At 32.0% G+C, this 23,339-nt stretch overlaps 2 protein-coding genes across 2 annotated transcripts; both read right to left on the bottom strand.

The window, feature by feature from the left end:
- Positions 1 to 2,089: 2,089 nt before the first annotated feature.
- On the bottom strand, positions 2,090 to 5,141 carry LOC101256849 (E3 ubiquitin-protein ligase SINA-like 10). The gene is made up of 2 exons (XM_019212708.3): positions 4,675 to 5,141; positions 2,090 to 2,666 (listed from the first exon to the last, which is right to left on the bottom strand). The coding sequence occupies exons 1-2, from the start codon at positions 5,134 to 5,136 to the stop codon at positions 2,463 to 2,465; spliced, it is 666 nt and encodes a 221-aa protein (XP_019068253.2). The 5' UTR covers positions 5,137 to 5,141; the 3' UTR covers positions 2,090 to 2,462.
- Positions 5,142 to 22,534: 17,393 nt separating this feature from the next.
- LOC101261590 (B3 domain-containing protein At1g49475-like) lies at positions 22,535 to 23,087 on the bottom strand. Its single transcript, XM_026030269.1, has 2 exons — positions 22,989 to 23,087; positions 22,535 to 22,876 (listed from the first exon to the last, which is right to left on the bottom strand). Exons 1-2 carry the CDS (start codon positions 23,085 to 23,087, stop codon positions 22,535 to 22,537), a joined length of 441 nt encoding a protein of 146 aa, XP_025886054.1.
- Positions 23,088 to 23,339: the final 252 nt, after the last annotated feature.

Here is a 23,339-nt window from a genome sequence, read left to right as displayed (position 1 = left end):
AATTAGGAAACACATTAAATATTAAATTATGAATGATTTACAACTTAAAAATAAATGTTTTGTCAATTGATATCAATACTTGAATTTCAAAATTAAAATACTTTATTACCTTATTTCAATTAAATTTTTTGATTATTATCGACAGAATGTTGATTTTAAAAAAACTATAAAAATAATTGTGAATTATTTTCATTTTAAATTTTGTTAAAAGTCAAAATAGTTACAAAAACTTAAGTTTTATAAATATAAAATTGATCTAAAGTTTGTACTCACTCCCTTTCGGTTTATATAATTTTAATTTAACTTAAGATTTTTTTAAAAGAAAAAAAACTTTTAAAACTCATGGTCTAAAACAACTATAAATGTTCATACGACTGTAAATCATATTACTACGAATAAAATGAATATTTTAAAGTTAAAATGTTAATTAAATATATTATACATCATTCTTTTGAAACTGACTACAAAGAAAAATATGTCACATAAATTATTTTAAAGTAAAATTTTCATAAGTTTTCATAGTGTAAAGAATTAATTAAATTATATCCATACTTTTTTCAATAGAATAATACATAAATATGTCCTTTAACTTGGCCTCATTTTACAATTATACCCTTCAACTTTGAATGTGCACAAGTAGACACTTAAATTTATATAAAATTGAACAAATAGACACAAACATCCTACATGGAAATTTGTGTCCTAGTGGTGTCCTACTAGAACTATCAATATGGGCAAGCTCACCCTATCCGGGCTAACCCATACATGCTTTGACATTTTACGGGTCAGGCCGGGCTAGATCATTTTTGGCGTGGGCCAGAAAATGGTCGGCCCAACCCACAAGTACGGGGGCTACAGGCTTGATGGACCAGCCCACTTTTTAAAAAAAATTATATTTTTTTAAAATTATAAAATTAAATTTTAAATTATAATTTAAAATATTATCATAAATATCGATAAAACAATATTACATGATGTTAATGTTAGTACTTGTTAATCAAATCAAAATAAAATTATTTTTATAATATTTATTAGGGATAATTTCAAAGACCTCCATGTTTCGCTCTATAACACTCACCTCCCCTTTGGTTTACGATATTACGTCTACCTTCTTTATTTTCATTTACTTGTAACCATTCTTTAAACCTATTTAAAATAAATATAAATTAATAAAGAGCGAAGCCTAGAGGGAGGTCTCTAAAATTATCTCTATTTATTAAGTTTTTTTTTTCAAGTAAAAGTATAAATATATATAAAAAATATTAACCTAATTATTTTGAATTTGAACTCTCTTTAATTTTAAAATTTAATATTATATTAAAATTTTTAATTAATTATTATTGGCCCATGGGCCGACCCTACCTATATTTCTCAAGCCCATCAAATCAACAGGTTTATTCAGGCCAGGATAAAAAATCTTTTTCTTAAATGGGCTCCAAAAATCTTAGCCAAACCCTATTAAATCCCGGGTTAGGCCAAGCCGGCCCAACGTGCCTAGCCCATATTGACGATTCTATGTCCTACATGTATTATGACAAGTAGGACATATGTTCCTATTTGTTCAACTTTATACAAGTTTAAGTGTCTATTTGTGCAAACTCAAAGTTGGAGGGCATAAATATAAAAAGAGGTTAAGTTAAAGGGTGTATTTATGTATTATGCCTTTTTCAAATTACAAAAAAATTTCTTAGAATCAAATAATTTCATATAAATCAGCACACACGCGGACACATCGATAGTGATAAATTGCTGTTGAGAAAACATGCAGACACATAGCTCATGGATGAGTTCGAGAGAGAGGGCTGTAGAGAATATGGATGTATCCGAGAAGGGAGAGGTGTATCAAAGAGAGGATAGGGATGTATTCAAGATGCGATAAAGATGTATCCAATAGAGGATATGAATGTATCGAGAGGAGATACTGATGCGTTTGAAAGAGGATAGATACATTTGTAATTTTTTTTAAATAGTAGAACTTTTTTAGAAATTATAGTAAAATAAGATATCAATTCTCATTCCTTGTTTTCTATGAGAACATTCAACTTCAGCCGAGCACTGGAATTAACGACAACTTTTGGGACCACAAGGAATTTCTTCAAAGGACTAACTTCTGACCAGTTTGGCACACTCTCTTCAACAGATTCTAGTTTAAAAGAGCTTTCCCCATCAGTTACTACAAGTTCGTATGAGAACCTTCTCTTCTGCTTAAATGGTCCAACGCAGATGATATTGATAACACTTCCAACACAGTCACTAGCATGGTTGATGATAAAAAGTATAACATCTGTCCTCATTTGAAGAATTATGTACCTTTGGTCTTTTTCTATATAAATTGGATGGACAACATTGAAAGAAATGTGCTCTGCTGAAGATGCATGTTTCTCGCTAAAATGTGCATATACCTTTGCTGAAGTACCTATAAAGTCACAGCCATGGGAAGGACAAAAACAAGGCACATAGATTCATACATTTTCATGGTCAATTTTCTTACTAAGATTCAGAATCTCCTTGCAACCATACCTATTGTTCACGCCTGACACTTTCAGAGATTCTAGAACATTCTCCATAGCTTGACAACGGTTATATCCAATTGGCAAACAACATGATGGACACTTATTAGCAATCTTGATGCAGCAAGGGGCACATGCTATGTGCCCATTCCCACACTATATTTTTGTCCAGAAAGAAAAAAGGATGTCAGAAAATATATTCATTGCAAGCAGTTAGAATGTTTGCAGATGATAGCTTACTCTACTCTGCATGCTTATAAATTTTCAAGGTTTATCTAAGTACATAGCTTAAGAAGTAGGGATAAAGAAAAATGTGTTACATGGAAAGCGTAAACAAATCGTACTTAAATTTCACTATTTAGCTCTTTGTATTAGCATTTGCCGTAAACCTAGAGTCATGGCTTTAATTTCTTGCTTCGTCCAAAAGACTCAATAATTTCATTTAAAACACGCTCATGCATTAAAATGTCATATTTTGTTGCAATAACAACAAATTGATTACCAATAGCTATATTCAACCTTAGATGAAAAAAGACATAAATTAACCACCCTGGCAAGGAGAAGGACGTAGAATTTAGGATCTGAACCTCAGTTTAGTATGCTTTTAAATGCAGTAACAAGATTAAATCTTAAGTTACCGTGAGCTAAAACCAAGAGTTCTAAAAAGAGGCCTAGGTACATAACTTCTATCAAGATAGATCTCCAACAAAGGAATAGTATACAATTAATAACTTCTATCACGATAGTATACAATTAATAACCTCTATCACGATTGATCTCCAAAAATGAAATAGTATACGGTTAATAACTTCTATTAGATAGATCTCCAAGAAGGAACAACAAACAGTTAATAACTTCTAATCACTGCTCATACCCTAATCCTTTGTGGGGCAGAGGCACTTCAAGTTCTATATCTCAATCTAAATCTGAAGCTGTTTGAAGCTGTCTCTTGATTACATATTAACATGATGAAGAACCAGATCTACCCTATCAACGAAGTCTACTTTGAATACCCTGGCACGGAATCCTGGGGTATGGCACATGCTCTTTCCACTCTACTTAATTTGGTCTCCCTTTGGATGCAAAATGCAAAGCACATGAGATATGAAATGTAGTGATGGAAAAGGTGGAGAAGACGCTGGCAAACTGGAACATGCAATATCTATTTATGGGAGGAAAGCTAACCCCATCAATAGTGTATTGGACAGCGTACCTACCTACGTCCCTCATCCCAATGTCATATAAGGTGAAAGAGCAACTAGTTGGTCTGAGAAGGGCTTCCTATGGGAAGGAAACCGTGAAGAGCATTAATTCCACCTTGTGAAGTGGGATAAAGTCTTATTGTCAAAGGAACAGGGAAATTTGGGCATTAGCGATCTTTAGAAACACAACAATAACATTAAGGGAAGAAACTATCTCACCAGATATTTTGCAAGAAAAAAGCCTAATTACAATGTAACTTAAGCCCAGATTAAATCGGGATGCAAAAAGAAGAAACCCATTTACAATGACACCCATTTGTAATCTCTAGTCAGAATGAGATTAACTTGATTGAACCTGGTAGCCATCTCCCCACTTAAAGTGTCTTATTATTCTCCACCATAACCCAGTGCTTCCTCTAACTTGAATATTACGCCATCAAGACTATGACTTCACCAGTAAAACAAAGACCTATATTAGCCAGTTATTCTCCAATTTGAATGAAATGTTATAACTTCAAAATTAGAACCACATGAGATGGGATAAGCACAGTCATTCCACTGTCAGCAATTCTCCCAACTAAACTCTTTAACAGATCCACATTTCCTATGCTTTTCCAATGCAATACTGAATGCTAAGTAATCATATTTCTATTATCTGACATGTCTGCTCTACTTCTATATTTTATTTTTTAAAACCGCCTCCACCAGGCACGGCTAAAGTCTGCGTAAACTCTATCCTCCCAAACCCCACTGTTGGATTAACAAAAACTGTAACTTTTACACCCTAAGAGCAATAAAGTATATTGGTAAGATTATAAATGTCAATACAAATTCCCTTCTATTCAAGACCATGTCTTCAAAAACCTCTAAAGGAAAATTAAGAATTCTCCAAACACAATTAATTCCAACACAGATAAATTCTTATACTCCTAATAGCAATGAAAAGGGTAAAAAGAAGAAACCTGAAAGACAGGAACACAGAGATGTTCAAAGCAGATCGGGCAATCCAACACATCCGGATCCAATAACGTCACAGAAATTGACCTGTTTATGATTGAATCCTCAAAATTCTGATACACGCTCTCACCAGAAATAGACCTGTTCTTTCTTAAAACCTCGGATTCACGAACTGGCACCCTCCGATCACCGCTCGATCGGAAATTTCCCTCAGATTCCGATCCCCAATCCTCCTCCTCTACTTTTTCCTGAACAACCCTTTCCCTTTCTCTTTCTTCTACTTCTTCTTGTTGACGGATTACGACGCCGCGAGAGAAATTTCCGGCGGTAGTCCTCCGTCTCTTGCATACAGATGTGCTGGAGTTACAGGGTCCTCCTTCATCATTATCATGTTCATCTCTTCCAACTGAAAATCTCGCCATTTCTTCTTCTTCTTTGCTGCTAGATGAATGGTTCACTCTTATCATGGTCAAAATTCGGTTTTTGTAAATATTATTTTAATATCTTATTATATTATTATTATTATCATATATTTATAATATTTCTTTAAAATAACCTATGGGATGTTTTTGCAAAATTTGGTTACAAAATCGAATGTGGTCAAATACTTAAGAGTTGAATTTAATGTTTTCTTGAAAATGTGTTTGACTATGAGGTAATAGTTTTATTTAATTTATAAATAAGTTGTATAGAATTTATCTTTTTTAGTTAAGAAAATGAGTAATTAGATTACGAAGAAATTTAATTAATGATTAACTTTATTTGAATATGTATTTTTTATGTCACATTAGTACATTGAACTTGGGTGGTGTTTGATTAAGACTGTTTGAATTGACTTGTTTTAAGTGTATTTAACTAAAAAAATTGTAAGCACTTTTGAAGTATTTAGGTAAATTAAAAGTGTTTATACATTACTTTCTCCGTTTAAAAAAGAATGGTCTAGTTTGACTTGGATGGAGTTTAAGAAAAGAAAGAATTTTTTTTGATCTTGTGGCTCTAAATTAAAATTTATGACAAATATACCAAAATGCTCTTTAATCTTGTGGTCTTAAATATGTCATGTGAAAAGTTAAAATTAAAGTTTTTCCAAAAATTAAAAAGGGGTCATTCTTTTTGAAATATACTAAAAAAATGAGATCATTCTTTTTAAAACGGAGAGAGTATTGTTTTGCTTCACGAATTAAGAAAATGGGTAATTGGACGACGAATTATGGTTTACTAAGAAATTTATTAAATGATTATGTCACGTTAATACATTAAATTGGTCGGGGTTTGATTAAGAGTGTGTTTGAATTAACTTGTTTTAAATGCTTTTAACTAAAAAATTTGTGAGCAATTTTGATGAATTTAGGTAAATTAAAGTGTGTATACAGATTATTCTTTTGCTTCATAAATTAAGAAAATGAGTAATTAGATTACCAATTATGGTTTATTGAGCACTTTATTTACTGATTTACTTTATGTGAATATATTTATTTGTCATTAGTACATTGAACTAGCAAGCAATATATAGTTGTAATTAACTTCTTTATGCCTTCAGGACGAGATATTTTTCCCATTTCATTAATACTGTCTGATTCCATGATAAGTGTTCCAACTAATGCATTATAATATAGAACTAAAGATTGATCACGTGATAATTTGAGTTAAAAAAAAATAATAGATAAATTTTGGCTTTGAGGCGTGAAGAATCACTTTCTTTCAAGAGTCATAGGGACTACAAGTAATTTTTTTTATCAGAATACATCAAGGCCTGAAACCTATGTGCAATTGAATATGCTGATAGAGAGGGTAAAAGTCCCACATTGATTGGGCAGTGGACTGGTGGTGGTGTCCTCAAATGGACTATGAAATCCTTCCTTCATGAGATAGTTTTTTGTATTGAGTTATGTTTACGTGTCATATCTTTACATAATATCAAAGTTAGATCCATCATCGTTTGAGCTCCTGGTTCGCTGGTCAGTTTGGAAATCTATACCTAATGAACAAGCTTTTAGGGTTGAGTTAGACTCAAGTAGTGTCATATTTATTACAGACACGACATCCAGAAGTTCACTAATTATAGAAGCAATCAAGGAAACCTTTTCGATAAAAATCTCATTTAATCTCATTTTTTGAATCGATACAACCTCTGTGTTCAATTAATCTATTTAAATATTATGACATTCATATTTATAAGTTCATATTTATAATAACTTATTTCAAGAATGATCTATTATATTTCTAACCATTAAGTGAGTCAAATTTTATCACATAAATTGAAAGAAGTGAGTTATTACTATAAATTGTAACGAAACGAGATGACAGACTTCATTATGTTCATAACTAATAAATCAGATAAGATGTTTTACTCATCTAACTCAATTACATAAGGTTGAAAGCCAAGTTGGATATCATCATCTGCTTGTCCTCCTTACATGAGTAGTGCTTCTTTTATGTCTTAAAGGTGCCTTTGACAATAAAGTAATGAAGACGGAGGCGCGACTACAAGGCACTTGGCAATGGACACAATATTTTTATTCGACCTTTTTTAAATTATCCCACATTTATAGAACGAATGAGGTATAGATCTTGCACATTTGGCGCCTCATTGTCTTGCCTCTATCGATGAAAGGTCAAAGATTCAAATCTTTACAAGGAAACAAAGTAAGACATGCCATTTTTGTATATATGGAACTTGTGAGAACCTCGATTAATTCACACTAAAAATTAAGTCTAGCCTTGGTCGTGAAAATGAATATTTTATTCAAGGGAATGAAATTTAATTTGTCTTCTTACACTAGATTTTGAGAAATTCAAATTGATTAAGACTAAAAATCGTTCTATTTAAATCCACAATTGAAAAGGAGGGAAGTAGAGTAGCACTAACGTTGAGTTGGAATTTAGTCAGTGAATTCAAGATTAAAAAGAGAAATTAAACAAAGAAGATGGGATTGAATTATTTATGAGACACCAATATACAACTACGCCATGTTTAGGCTCAAAATAAAGTTTTTGGAAAAAGTAATTATGTTTTCGTGATTCACGATACAAAAGAGGTAGACCTGAGATTTTTCCCTAATAAATTAAATGAAGAAATGAAATTAACTATTTGACCATAAACTTTGGATTAAATTTTAAAAATCTATGCTTGGATAATTTTCAAGTTTCAAAATTTTGTTCTTCTCGAGAGAATTTTCACTTTCACTCACAAAAATTCAATTTATTTCATGTAAAATGTACGTTCAAACATAAAATCAAATTTCAAAATATGACAACTTCAGAAATTCAAATTTTTAAATTTCAACTTTAAAATTTATGCTCAAATTAACAGGAATATCATGCATGACACTTTATAGTTCTCGTGAATCTAACATTTTGGTGGTTTGAATTTCCAAACAAGTCTACTTTGAATTACGAGTGTGAGCCAATCTTAAATGACCTCACTTAAGGAAATAGTTACGGTTTGAGGTGTGTCGATGACAATGTCCTTAAGAATATTTCACTTGATTTAAGTACATATTCTTTAATTTAACAAGCTCTTCTATATAAAATATGAGTGAAAATATTTAATTAGAAATAAATCCAACACATTTATAGAATATATGGGAGAAGAAATTAGTCTTCATCTTTACTCTCATTACGAGAAAAAACTACCATAAATTACATACATAATTATAAAGCTAGATATAGACCAAATGATGTGACATATCTCTTGGTATAGAAAATTACTACTATCTTTTATATTACATTTTTTTTTTTGAATATTTTACTTCATTATTTTCATGAATAAATTCGTTTGATAATTATAAAAAAAAATCTTACACCTAAATAAATCTCATGACTTATGTAAAAAACCATATACCTTTGTATTCTCACTTAATTAACTACATGTCATCTTAATTCCCTTCTATCTAATGATTGTATCAATCTATAAATATCAATTATGTATGGGGTTGTTGGATAGTTATTTTCATTTTCTCCTTTTTAATAAGTATCTTTTTTCCTCTATTTTTTCAATGCTAATGTATTTAGTAATTAATAGAAAGGACATAAAATAAGGTGACGTGAAGATATGGCCATAACTTAGATGAGTATTGAGTTTGAAATGAACATGATAAGCGATCAAATTTTCTTCCTTGGACTACTAATTAAGCAAACACCTACTGATTTCTAAGGGGCAGAGTAGCCTTTCTAAATCAGAAGAAAGGTGAAATTGTTGAAACAAGTACAGTTGAAATTTTCTTAGGCTTCAGAGGTAACAAAATTTGAATTTCACTTTTTGACATATAAAATGTATATGTTGATGAATCAAGGTCCTCGTTGTAGAATATTCCGCAAGTTTTCCTCTTTATAAAACTTTGTTATATAATAGTCGTGAGCTAAATTAGTGAAGATGTGCCCGATCTCTTGCTTCTTTCTTTAACTTAAAATTAGACTCACCAGGGTAGTTAATAGTTTTAGTTTTCTTGAAGTGCGTGATTTGACGGTCTTTCTCAATCACTCTCCACAACATATTCAATGTCTCTTTTAGATAGTTGAGGTTATTCTTTTTTTCCCATTTAATGGAATGAGTCCATAGTTTATAGATTCTTCTTTTTTCTTTATTGGATAATAATTAATAATATGTGGTCACCTTCTTCATCCTCTTGTGATAGTTTCTTATATTTTTGTTGTTCATCCTTATTAAGGCATGAGTTCTAGCTGCTCATCCATCTTGAAGGAGATAGGGAGGAATTTGTATGTTTTGAAAGACTTCTTCCTCTCTTTTGGTCCCTCAATCCTTGATTAATTCTAATCCTTGTTTATCAGGTGGGGCTAGTGGATTTAGGTCTCGAGAAACAGAACACGACAACTATTTTAAGACGAAGGCAATATTAAAGTAAGTGATAAGGTAGATTTTCTCTCTCTTTTCTTCCATCGTGACTTATAATGGTTCACAAAGCTGCAAAATAGTAATTAATTTGCTATAAATAAGTGCCGATTAGAAAAAAAAATTTAACATATATATGCTAAGAGTTACATTCCATAACATTTACAAAATAAAATGTTTACTCTGTGTGCAAAAGAAATGGCAAATTTAATTTCATACAAACACAATTAGTTTAACTTATATCTTGGACTAAATCAACAATTTACAAGGACTAAAATTACAATTAATTACTTACTAGACGGCATAATATGTCTAATGAAGTAATGATTTGGATGAACTTAGGGTTGTTGGGAGAAGAACTCCTTTAGGAAGATCCATGGAACTCGTTTGCCATGATAGATGGTAGGATGGGAAATTGTTGAAGAACTTGTTTACAATATATAGGAGTTTGATTCATGAGAACCATGCACAGCTCACTCACGAGGATTCTATTGTATTTCAGTCATCACATGATGCTTGTGATGACTACTGTATTGCTTTGTCTTGGAATAATAACCAGATTGTTTTTTTTTTGTTTTTTTGACTTATTCTTAAGATTCATTCACCTAACCCTATAAATTACCACTTATTTACACTCACGTGAATGTGACTACTATTGCTTTGTCTTGGAATGCACAAAGATAGTTTTTTCCTTTTTTTTTCTTTCTTTTTGACTTCTTTTATAGACTCATTCACCTGACCCTATTAATACTTATTGACACTAGCACTATTATTCTACGTTTTATTTATACTAACTAGTGAAATTTGCGGCGATTGTAGAAATATATTTAAATTTATCATATCATCTTTTTTAGGATATTGAAATAATTTTTAAATAATATATATTTTTGAGTTAATTCATAAATGTGAATCATTTAAAAGGTATATGCAGTGTATGAGCATTAAATCAAAACATATACTAATGTAAGTTTGCTACTAGAATCCAAAGATAGTCTGCAAAACTTAAATTCTTAAAAACTAATCCGAAGAAAAAAACAAATGTTTTCTGAAATACTAAGATAGGGCAAGTCCCCAACTGTCGCAATGGTGTGAGTCCTTTTCTATCTATTATCCTTATAGTAACTTATATTTATAAGGTTAATAAACAGAAACAGAAATAAGATGAAGCAAAAAATACATAAAATATACAAGAATTAATCCGAGTCCACATAAACTACTGTGTGTCCTTAAGAAATTTAATCCCCTCACTATACCCAAGGTTATGGATTAATTTCTCCCAAGATAAAACGGATTAAACCTGTTAAAGAAATAGCGGTACCTCAAACTTCTTTAACTTCAACGAACTTAAGAACGACAACAAGTTACACAAGCTCAGTCGATCGACACTTTGATTTTATTTGAGAGAAAAATAAATGCAGAGAAGGAGAAATTTTTTTAGTGTTTTTAAAAAATCGAAAATTGACTTCCTTTTATAGCCATTTTCAGCAAGGAACGTGTCTGTTCAGTAAAATCTGTTCAGACCCATTTTATCCAGAAAGTTGTGTCTTTTGGAAAAAATAATAACTTTTCGGAAAATTGTGTCTTTTAGGAGAATAATGACTTTTTGGAAAGTAACGATTTTTCGGAAAGTAACGAATTTTCGAAAAGAGTAACGACTTTTCAGAATGTTACCGTTACCCGCAAATTTATAAGATATAATTTTAACATGATTTATTTGATTTAACAAAACTAATTAAATATATTTTGTCCAAAAAATTTATCAATCAATCACATCATTTGCCAAATCCAAAGCCAAAGCCGAGGCCGAGCGAGCGACGACGACGACGGTGCGAGGGGGCATCTTTTTCTTAGATCTTTAAGAAGTAATGGAAGAGTTTCCTTCTATAAGGACAACAATTTCCCTTTCTTTTGCCAATATGGGAGAAATGATTTTTCATTTGCACTTTGCAAATGCCTTTTCATTTTTCATCCAAAGTAGTTCCCTTACTTTTCATATTCTCTCTTTTCTTTTCCCATTCGCACTTGCTAAAACCCAACAATCCCCCACATGAATGGGGAAGACTATTATTAAAACATATGCATGAAAAAACTTGTGTGTCTTGTAGGTAAAGGTTAATCGTATGTGGATAACTAGGTTTCCCTTTAAGCTTTCCATAGTGAACATATATCGGATATACTCGGTCAATCGGTAGATTTGATATCTTTGAATCATCGAGCTTTGGTGTATACCTAGACAACATATTTCACACAATCAACCCTTGAACTGTTCTTAGTTCTCATTGTTTTGTTCGTTTCTGTCTTGAACACATCTTGGATAGTAAGTGCTTAAAGAATTGGCCTTACCGGATTCTCCTTGAAGCGGCTTACACGTCACACTTACATAGGTGATTTCTAAATGTGTTATCCCATAGATACACCATTTGATTTTCCATGTATCAAACTTAGAAACCAAAAAAAAGTCCTTATGTCTTTATCCTGGTTACTAAACAGTCTTATCATGAGAATGGACCATAAAATAATAATAATTTTTCTTTTCCTTTGACAATGTTGAACCGTCATCAATGACTTTGTTTTATCTCCTTGAACCTAGATCTTGGGATCTCCAGTCTTCTAGGTGGAGTTACCGCCACGATGACTTATTCTCGGCCATAGTCCCATTCCCGTCGATGATTTCTCAACTCCCTCTCTATTTAGGCCTTTTATAAGTGGATTTGACACATTATCTTTTGACTTCACATAGTCAATTGTGACAATTCCAATAGAGAGTAGTAGTCTCACAAAGTTATGTCTTCGTCTTATGTGACGAGACTTGCCGTTATACATAATGCGTCCAACCCTTCCTATTGCAGCTTGACTATCACAATGTATGCATATAGGGGCCATTGGTTTGGGACAAAATGGAATATCTTGTAAGAAATTCCGGAGCCATTCAGCTTCTTCACCTGCCTTGTCTAAAGCAATGAATTCAGACCCCATTGTAGAGCGAGCTATACATGTTGGTTTGGATGATTTCCAAGATATTGCTCCTCTTCCAATAGTAAAAACGTATCCTTTTGTGGATTTTGTTTCAGTTGACCCAGTAATCCAGTTTGCATCACTATGTCCTTCAAGAACGGCTGGATATTTGTTGTAATGTAAAGCATAGTTTTGAGTGTCATCTAAGTATCCCAAAACTCTCTTCATTGCCAACTAATGAGTATGATTAGGATTACTTGTGTATCGACTCAGTTTACTGATAGCGCAAGCTATGTCTGGTCATGTAAAATTAATGACATACATTAAGCTTCCCAATACGCTAGCATAGTCCAATTGAGACTGACTTTCAGCTTTATTCTTTGCAAGATGAAGGTTTACATCAATTGGAGCCTTTGCCCTTTTAAAATTCAAAAATTTGAATATTTCAAGTATCTTTTGAATATAATGAGTTTGAGACAATGCTACACCGTTAGGAGTTTTAAGAATTTTAATTCCTAATATCACATTAGCAACTCCTAAATCTTTCATATCAAACTTACTAGCAAACATACAGTTTGTAGCTTTTATAATAGCAATGTCTTTGCTCATTATAAGAATATCATTTACATATAGGCATAAAATAACTTCTTGATTTGGAGTATCTTTAATGTAAACACATTTATCACATTAATTGATATTAAATCCATTTGACAACATGGTTTGATCAAACTTAGCATGCCATTGTTTTGGTGCTTGTTTTAGTCCATAAAGTGACTTACTAAGTTTGCACACTTCTTTTTCTTTACCAGGAACTACAAAACCTCAGGCTGTTCTATCTAAATTTCCTCTTTAAGCTCTCCATTTAAGAAGGTTGTTTTCACATCCATTTGATGAATTTCAAGACCGTGTATTACAGCTAGTGCAATTAACATCCGAATTGATGTAATCCTAGTCACTGGCGATTATGTGTCAAAATAATCAAGACCTTTTTTTTGTCTAAAACCTTTGACAGCAAGTCTTGCTTTATATTTGTCAATAGTTCCATCGTCTTTCATCTTCCTTTTAATGATCCATTTTGAACCTAAGGGTTTTTTCCCTGCAGGAAGATCAACCAACTCCCAAGTATGATTGCTTAAGATTGATTTAAATTCACTATTAATAGTCTCCTTCCAAGAGGTTGAGTCGCTAGACAACATTGCTTCCTTGAATGTTTGAGGCTCACTTTCAAGAAGAAACGTTACAAAATCTTATCCAAATGAAGTAGATGTCTTTTGACATTTATTGCGTCTTGGACTTTCTTCTTTTTGTTCATTCTCTTTTGGTTCTTCTTTGGGTTGTTTAGATCCCCCACTAGATGACTCAAGTCTATTTTTATATGGATAGATATGTTGAAAAAATTCAGCACTATCTGATTCCATTAACTTATTATCATGAATATCCGGATGTTCAGACTTATGAACCAAAAATCGACATGCCTTACTATTTTTGGCATATCCAATGAATACACAATCCACAGTCTTAGGTCCTATTTTTACCCTTTTAGGCATAGGAACTTGGACTTTGGCTAGACACCCCCACACTTTGAAATATTTCAAATTGGGTTTTCTACCTTTCTATTTCTCATATGGAATTACATTTGTCTTTGAGTGAGACACTCTGTTAAGTATCTGATTTGTTGTAAGGATAGCTTCCCCCCACAAGTTCTGCTGTAAAACTGAATTTATAAGTAATGCATTCATCATTTATTTTAAAGTTCAGTTTTTCCTTTCTGCAATTCCATTAGACTGAGGAGTGTAGGTAGCAGTAGTTTGATGGATTATTCCATTTTCTAAACATATTTGTGCAAAAGGAGATTCATATTCTCCACCTCTATCACTTCTGATCATTTTGATCTTTTTATCTAACTGATTTTCAACTTCAGTTTTATATTGCCTAATGCATCTATTGCTTCATCCTTACTATTTAGCAAATAGACATAACAATATCTAGTGCAATCGCCAATAAGAGTTATGAAATACTTTTTCCCACCACGTGATGGTGTTGAATTCATGTCACAAATATCAGTGTGAATCAATTCTAAAAGATTTGAATTCCTTTCAACAGATTTATAAGAATGCTTAGCATACTTAGATTCAACACAAATTTGACATTTTGATTTATTGCATTCAAATTTTGGCAAAATATTTAAGTTAATCAGTTTTTGCAAGGTTTTGTTATTAACGTGTCCCAAACGTTCATGCCATAAACATTTAGACTCAAGCAAGTAAGAAGGAGCAAAATCTTTATTCATATCAACTGCAATTACAGTGAGTTTGAAAAGGTCATCACTAAGGTAGCCTTTTCCTACATACATATCATTTTTGCTTACCACTACTTTATCAGAAAAAAATACACATTTAAATCCATTCTTGGTCAGAACTGGAATTGAAACTAAATTATTTCTCAATTCTGGAACATATGAGACCCTATTCAAAGTCACCATCTTGCCTGATATCATCTTTAATAGGACTTTGCCAGTTCCTTCCACCTTTGCAACAACGGAGTTCGCCATAAATAATTTTTCATCTGTAAGTGCTGGAGTATATGATGAAAATAATTCTTTGTTGGCACAAACATGGCATGAGGCACCAAAATCTATCCACCATTCTCTTGGATTTCAAACCAAGTTACATTCTGAAAGCATTACACAGAGATCCTCCATTTCTCCTTTGGATTCAGCCAAATTTGCTTGATCCTTCTTTTTCTTGTCCTTCTTTGGACCCCGGCATTCATTAGCCCTATGACCATGTTTACCACAATTAAAACAGTTTCCATTGAATTTCTTCTTAGGAGGATTGCTTTTTGGACCAGATGCTTTCTTTCTTTTCTTTAATTTTGTGGAATCTTCTTCAACAAAATTTACTTCAGATATTGCTGAATTACCACGTTACCTCTTTTCTGCAGCCTTATGATCTTCTTCAATTCTCAACCTTACTATGAGATCTTCAACATTCATATCCTTGCGTTTGTGTTTCAAGTAGTTTTTAAAGTCCTTCCACAATGGAGGTAACTTTTTAATAATTGCAGCCACTTGAAAAGCATCATTCACAATCAATCCTACATTAAAGATTATGTGAGTATTAAGGGAAAACTTAATATTTCTAACATAGGCATTAAATAAATTTATACATTCAGCAAGGAGATCATGGATTATGACCTGCAATTCTTGAACTTGGGTGACGACAGTCATACTGTTTATAATCTTATAGTCCAGAAATTTTGGCACAATGAATTTCTTCATTCTTGTATCTTCTGTTTTGTACTTCTTTTTCTAAAGCATTCCAGAGTTCTTTTGAGGTTTTGACATTGTTGTACACATTGTATAGATCATCTTGCAGACCACTCAAAATAAAAATTTTACACAAAAAATCTGAGTGTGTCCATGCTTCTGTTACCAAGAATTGTTCATCAGCCGGAGTTTCATCTAACATAACAGGAACATTCTCATTAATGAACTTCTGTAGACTCAACGTAGTGAGATAGAAGAACATCTTTTGCTGCCATTTCTTAAAGTCGACTCCAGAAATCTTTGCAGGTTTCTCAGCAAGCACAAAGGCTGCATTTGAAAGATTATGTGCAACCGTTGTTGTTGCAGCACTTATTGTTCCAGCATTTGTTTGACTTGAGTTAGTCTTTTTTTTCTGTCACAAATGGCAGATAAATTAAGTATTTGAAATACTAACAGTAAAGAACAAATCTTTACACAAATTGTTTCTGATTTAACGATAAAGCTTTTATGTTCTTTTAATCGTTAATCGAATGAACTTTAAAAATTCAAGCAGAATAGAAAACCATAAAGGTTTTAATCTCCAGAAACCTCAAATACAGAAACTGTTAAATTTCTTAAGATTGTTATCCTTATAGTAACTTGTATTTATAAGGTTACTAAACAGAAACAGAAATAAGATGAAGCAAAAAATACATAAAATACAAGAATTAATCCGAGTCCACATAAACTACTGTGTGTCCTTAAGAAATTTAATCCCCTCACTGTAACCAAGGTTATGGATTAATTTCTCCCAAGATAAAACGGATTAAACTTGTTAAAGAAATAGCGGTACCTCAAACTTCTTTAACTTCAACGAACTTAAGAACAACAACAAGTCACACAGACTCAGTCGATCGACACTTTGATTTTATTTGAGAGAAAAATAAATGCAGAGAAGGAGAAAAAATTTCAGTGTTTTTAAAAAATCAAAAATTGACTTCCTTTTATAGCCATTTTCAGCAAGGAACGTGTTTGTTCAGTGAAATCTGTTCAGACCCATTTTATCCAGAAAGTAGTGTCTTTTAGAAAAAATAACAACTTTTCGGAAAATTGTGTCTGTTACGAAAATAATGACTTTTTGGAAAGTAACGACTTTTCAGAAAGTAACGACTTTTCGGAAAGAGTATCAATTTTTCAGAATGTTACCGTTACCCGCAAATTTATAAGAGATAATTTTAACAGGATTTATTTCATTTAACAAAAACTGATTAAATAAATTTTGTCCAAAAAATTTATCAATCAATCACATTATTTGCCAAATCCAAATCCAAATCCAAAGCCGAGGCCGAGCGAGCGACGACGAAGACGGCGCAAGGGGGCATCTTCTTCTTAGCTCTTTAAGAAGTAATGGAAGTGTTTACTTCTATATGGACAACAATTTCCCTTTCTTTTGCCGATATGGGAGAAATAACTTTTCATTTGCACTTTGCAAATGACTTTTCATTTTCCCTCCAAAGTAGTTCTCTCACTTTTCATATTCTCTCTTTTCTTTTCGCATTCACACTTGCTAAAACCCAACACTATCTTCTCGCCACAGAGAAAGGAAAGCACTACCAAACCAATAAGAAAGAGAAAATTTATGATGTAAGGGCCTAGCTGGCTTGGTTCTCTCTTACTCTTGTCTACACTCCCCTAGGCCTTTGTTAGTAGGTTTTTCTTTTGCCTAGTTTTGTCCCAAACCAAAGAGGAACAAAAAAAAGTACGTAATGGACATACCTTTAACTCTCATGTCTTAAGGACGAGATATTTTTACAATTTCATTAATATTGTCTTATCCCATGATAAGTGTTCCAACTAATGCAGTTACCATATTCAGTTCAATCACAATATTAGTTACATATGGTGTAAAAAACCAAATTAAAACACTTACTAAAAAAATATGGAATTATCAATACAGTTGTACAACACTACATCTTCTTAATAAATTAGATTGAACAGTAATATGAGTAGATTGTGCCATTAGTGTTGCGCAGCTAATCAGGCTTTTCATCAGCTAAAAAAAGAAAGGAAGGAATTTGAGAAACTACAATATTTTCTTTCATAAATTAGTTTTGATGACAATAAATTTTGGGGTTTTAATTAAGTAAGTCACGATGCTGTTATATCCAATTGATTTGGTTTTCTCAAAATCAGCTAGTGGACTTGAAATTATAGATTCATTCGTGATCCACATGACTTAAACAAAAATTCTATATTTTATCCACCTAGTGATGTTTTAGTTGAATTTCGAAGATTCTGATATCAATTAAGAACACTCTTCGAAATATATATTATATATATATTTACTACAATAGAACATGCTCACTCTTTCTAAAATAAACATCCGTAGATACATTGTTTCCTTCCATTTAAAAAAGGAAGGAACTAACACAAAGTATCTGAACAAAAAATACGCCGTAATTTAGAGTACTTAATTAGTATAATAATAGTATATTCATTCAGCAGAAGGACACATGATAACATTAAAAAGAAGCTTGGGTTAATTTAAACACAAACTCCTTTAGTTGAAGTACCATTTCACTATGTCTATTGGAAAAAAACTCCTAGCTACTGAAGGAGTTATGATCAGGTAATTTGAAGAATGCATTATAATATAGAACTAAAGATTGATCACTTGATAATTTGAGTTAGAAAAAAATAATAGATAATTTTTTGCTTTGAGGCGTGAAGAATCACTTTCTTTCAAGAGTCATAGGGACTACAAGCAATTTTTTATCAGAATACATTAAAGCCTGAAACCTATGTGCAATTGAATATGCTGATAGAGAGGGTAAAAGTCACACATTGATTGGGCAGTGGACCGGTGGTGGTGTCCTCAATGGACTATGAAATCCTTCCTTCATGAGCTAGGTTTTTGTAATGAGTTATGGCTAGGTGTCATATCTTTACCTAATACAAAATTTAGATCCATCATTGTTCGAGCTCCTAGTTCGCGTGTCAGTTTGGAAATCCACCCCTAATGAACTAGCTTTTATTGTTGAGTTAGAATCAAGTAGTGTCATATTTATTACTTACACCACATCCGTAAGTTCACGTAATTATAGAAGCAGTCAAGGACACCTTTCCGATAAAAATCTCATTTAATCTCATTTTCTGAATTGATACAACCTTTGTGTTCAATTAATCTATTTATATATTATGACATTCATGTTTATAATCACTTGTTTCAAGAATGATCTTTTATATTTCTAATCATTAAGTGAGTCAAATTTTATCACATGAATTGAAAGACGTAAGTTATTACTATAAATTGTAACGAAACGAGATGACAGACTTCATTATGTTCATAGCTAATAAATCAGATAAGATGTTTTACTCATCTAACTCAATTACATAGGGTTGGAAGCCAAGTTGGATATCATCATCTGCTTGTCCTCCTTACATGAGTAGTGCTTCTTTTATGTCTTAAAGGCGCCTTTGACAATAAAGGAATGAGGACGGAGGCGCGACTACAAGGCACTTGGAAATGGACACGATATTTTTATTCGACCTTTTTTAAATTGTCCCACATTTATAAAACGAATGAGGTATAGATCTTGCACATTTTGCGCCTCATTATCTTGCCTCTATCAATGAGAGGTCAAAGATTCAAATCTTTACAGGTTAACAAAGTAAGACATGCCATTTTTGTATATATGGAACTTGTGAGAATCTCGATTAATTCACACTCAAAATTAAGTCTACCCTTGGTCATGAAAATGAATATCTTTTTCGAGGGAATGAAATTTAAGTATTCTTGTTACATTGGATTTTGAGAAATTCTAATTGATTAAGGCTAAAAATCGTTCTATTTAAATCCACAATTGAAAAGGAGGGAAGTAGAGTAGCACTAACATTGAGTTGGAATTTAGTCAGTGAATTCAAGATTAAAAAGAGAAATTAAACAAACAGGATGGGATTAAAGCATTTATGAGAAGCCAATATACAACTACGCCATGTTTAGGCACAAAATAAAGTTTTTGGAAAAAGTAATAACGTTTTCATGATTCACGATACAAAAGAGGTAGACCTGAGATTTTTCCCTAATAAATTCGATGAAGAAATGAAATTAACTATTTGACCATAAACTTTGGGTTAAATTTTAAAAATCTATGCTTGGATAATTTCCAAGTTCCAAAATTATGTTCTTCTCGAGAGAATTTTCACTTTCACTCACAAAAATTCAATTTATTTCAAGTAAAATGTACGTTCAAACATAAAATCAAATTTCAAAATATGACAACTCAGAAATTCAAATTTTTAAATTTCAACTTCAAAATTTATGCTCAAATTAACATGAATATCATGCATGACACTTTATAGTTCTCGTGATTCTAACATTTTGGTGGTTTGAATTTACAAATAAGTCTACTATTAATTACGAGTGTGAGTCAATCTTAAATGACCTTATTTAAGGAAATACTTACGGTTTAAGGTGTGTCGATGAAAATGTCCTTAAGAATATTTCACTTGATTGAAGTACATATTCTTGAATTTAACAAGCTCTTCTATATAAAATATGAGTGAAATATTTAATTAGAAATAAATCTAACACATTTATAGAATATATGGGAGAAGAAATTAATCTTCATCTTTACTCTCATTAGGAGAAAAAATTACTTTAAATTACATACATAATTATAAAGCTAGATATAGACTAGATGATGTGACCCATCTCTTGGTATAGAAAATTACTACTATATTTTATATTACATTTTTTGAAATTTTTACTTCATTATTTTTATTAATCAATTCGTTTGATAAGTATAAAAAAATAATACACCTAAATAAATCTCATGAGTTATATAAAAAACCATATACCTTTGAATTCTCACTTAATTAACTACATGCCATCTTAATTCCCTTCTATCTAATTCTTGTATCAATCTATAAATATCAATTATGTATGGAGTTGTTGGATACTTATTTTCATTTTCTCGTTTTTAATAATTATCTTTTTTCCTTTATTTTTTCAACGCAAATGTATTTAGTAATTAATAGAAAGGACATAAAAAAAAGTGACGTGAAAATATGGTCATAACTTAGATGAGTATTGAGTTTGAAATGAACATGAAAAGCGAACACATTTTCTTCCTTTGACTACAGATTAAGCAAACACCTACTGATTTCTAAGGGGCAGAGTAGCCTTTCTAAATTAGAAGAAAGGTGAAATTGTTGAAACAGGTACAGTTGAAATTTTCTCAGGCTTCGGAGCTAATAAAATTTGAATCTCACTTTTTGACATATAAAATGTATATGGTGATTAATCAAAGTCCTTGTTGTAGAATTTGCAGCAAGTTTTCCTCTTTATAAAACCTTGTTATATAATAGTCGTGAGCTAAATTAGTGAAGATGCGCCCAATCCCTTGCTTCTTTCTCCAACTCAGAATTAGACTCACCAGGGTAGTTAATAGTTTTAGTTTTCTAGAAGTGCGTGATTTGACGGTCTTTCTCAATCACTCTCCACAACATAATCAATGTCTCTTTTAGATAGTTGAGGTTATTCTTTATTTCCCACTGAATGGAATTAGTTCATAGTTTATAGATTCTTCTTTTTTCTTGATTGGATAATAATTAATAATATGTGGTCACCTTCTTCATCCTCTTCTGATAGTTTCTTATATTTTTTGTTGTTCATCCTTATTAAGGCATTAGTGCTAGCTGCTCATCCATCTTGAAGGAGATAGGGAGGAATTAGTATGTTCTGAAGGACTTCTTCCTCTCTTCTGGTCCCTCAATCCTGGCTTAATTCTAATCCTCCTTTATTAGGCGGGGCTAGTGGGTTTAGGTATCGAGAAACAGAATGCGACAACTATTTTAAGACGAAGGCAATATTAAAGTAAGTGATAAGGTAGATTTTCTCTCTCTTTTCTTCCATCGTGACTTATAACGGTCCACAAAGCTACAAAATAGTAATTAATTTGCTATAAGTAAGTGGCGATTAGAAAAAAAAGATTTAAAAATATATATGCCAAACGATCCAATAGTTACATTCCATAACGTTTACAAAATAAAATGTTTACTTGAGCACTTGTTGAATACATATACTTGCAATTATAAGAAGATAATTTATGCAAAAAAGTTATCTGAAATTTGATACCCTAGCAAATTAAGTACAAGTAGCATCTTAATAAGGCAAACTAAAATAGCTAAAATGCAATAAAAAAATTGTATCTAATTTATTGCAAGCAAAGGGGTGTTGGGATCTTCTGAACCTGCAAAACATTTGCAATGGGGCCCCGAATCAACTTGAAGCGACAAGTTTCACCATAAGCTATTTTGTTATCTTTTCGAAAGGCAGACCATCCTTCTTTTATGATAACCATACTCCTAGTATACTCTATTTCCACTTTCCATTCTACTCCTTCATTAACCAACCTCATATTCTTCATGTTTAATATGTCTGTTTGTTGGGCGAATCTCAACGGGATAGCCTAAAAAACATATTCATCAAACAAACAGGATCATTAGATTTTCTGGAAAATAACTAGAATGTGCAAATCTAGCGAATTAAAAACACAATGTAAAACTATTAAACCTTACCATACAAGTAGCATGTGACTTTTTTATAACCATTTCAAAAAACGGATTGTCACCAGTTAAGTCCACCAAACTGTATCGACTGCTATAATTATTTGGACCAACTTTTTCACTTATACTATGAGCTTCTCCAACCTCCTTATCTGCAACACCTTGACATAAGTATAACAACTAGTACAATATTCTACTAATGAATTCACTTAATTAATAGCTAATAAAGCACTTAAGATGTTTACTTACGCTTCTGAATTACATTAGCATTAGCTTGGGCAACTAGAATATCTTCCTCTTGTTCATCTGATTCAATATCTTGATCTATTGGATATTCAATTTCTGTTTTACTCTGATCATATATAGCGACAGCAAAGTGACAACGCGGGTTGTATGTGAATATTAATATGCTCTTGACTATTATTGAGTAATAGTCACAAAAATCACTCCATCCCTTGACTAGCCAAATTTGGCCTTGAGAATTTTCCACTTCAACCTCCCAAGCTTTTCCATGGGGAGCCTCAAGAAACACGGGGTTTAACATCTTCTCGCAGTGTCTTTTGGCAAATTCTACTGGAATCCTCTGCGTGCAAAAGAAATGGCAAATTTAATTTCATACAAATATAATTAGTTTAACTTATATCTTGGACTAAATCAACAATTTACAAGGACTAAAATTACAATTAATTACTTACCAGACGGCTTAATTCATCTAATGAAGTAATGATTTGGATGAACTTAGGGTTGTTGGGAGAAGAGCTCCTTAAGGAAGATCCACGAAACTCGTTTGCCATGATAGATGGTAGGATGGGAAATTGTTGAAGAACTTGTTTAATATATATATATAGGAGTTTGATTCACGAAAACCATGCACAACCCGCTCACGAGAATTCCATTGTATTTCTGTTATCACATGATTCTTGTGATGACTACTGTATTGCTTTGTCTTGGAATAATAACCAGATTGTTTTTTTTTTGACTTCTTTTTAAGATTCATTCACCTAACCCTATAAATTACCACTTATTTACACTCACGTGAATGTGAC

This window comes from Solanum lycopersicum, chromosome 3 (assembly GCF_036512215.1).
Source record: "Solanum lycopersicum chromosome 3, SLM_r2.1".
Lineage (NCBI taxonomy): Eukaryota > Viridiplantae > Streptophyta > Magnoliopsida > Solanales > Solanaceae > Solanum > Solanum lycopersicum.
This window is presented reverse-complemented; position numbering and strand designations above follow the sequence as displayed.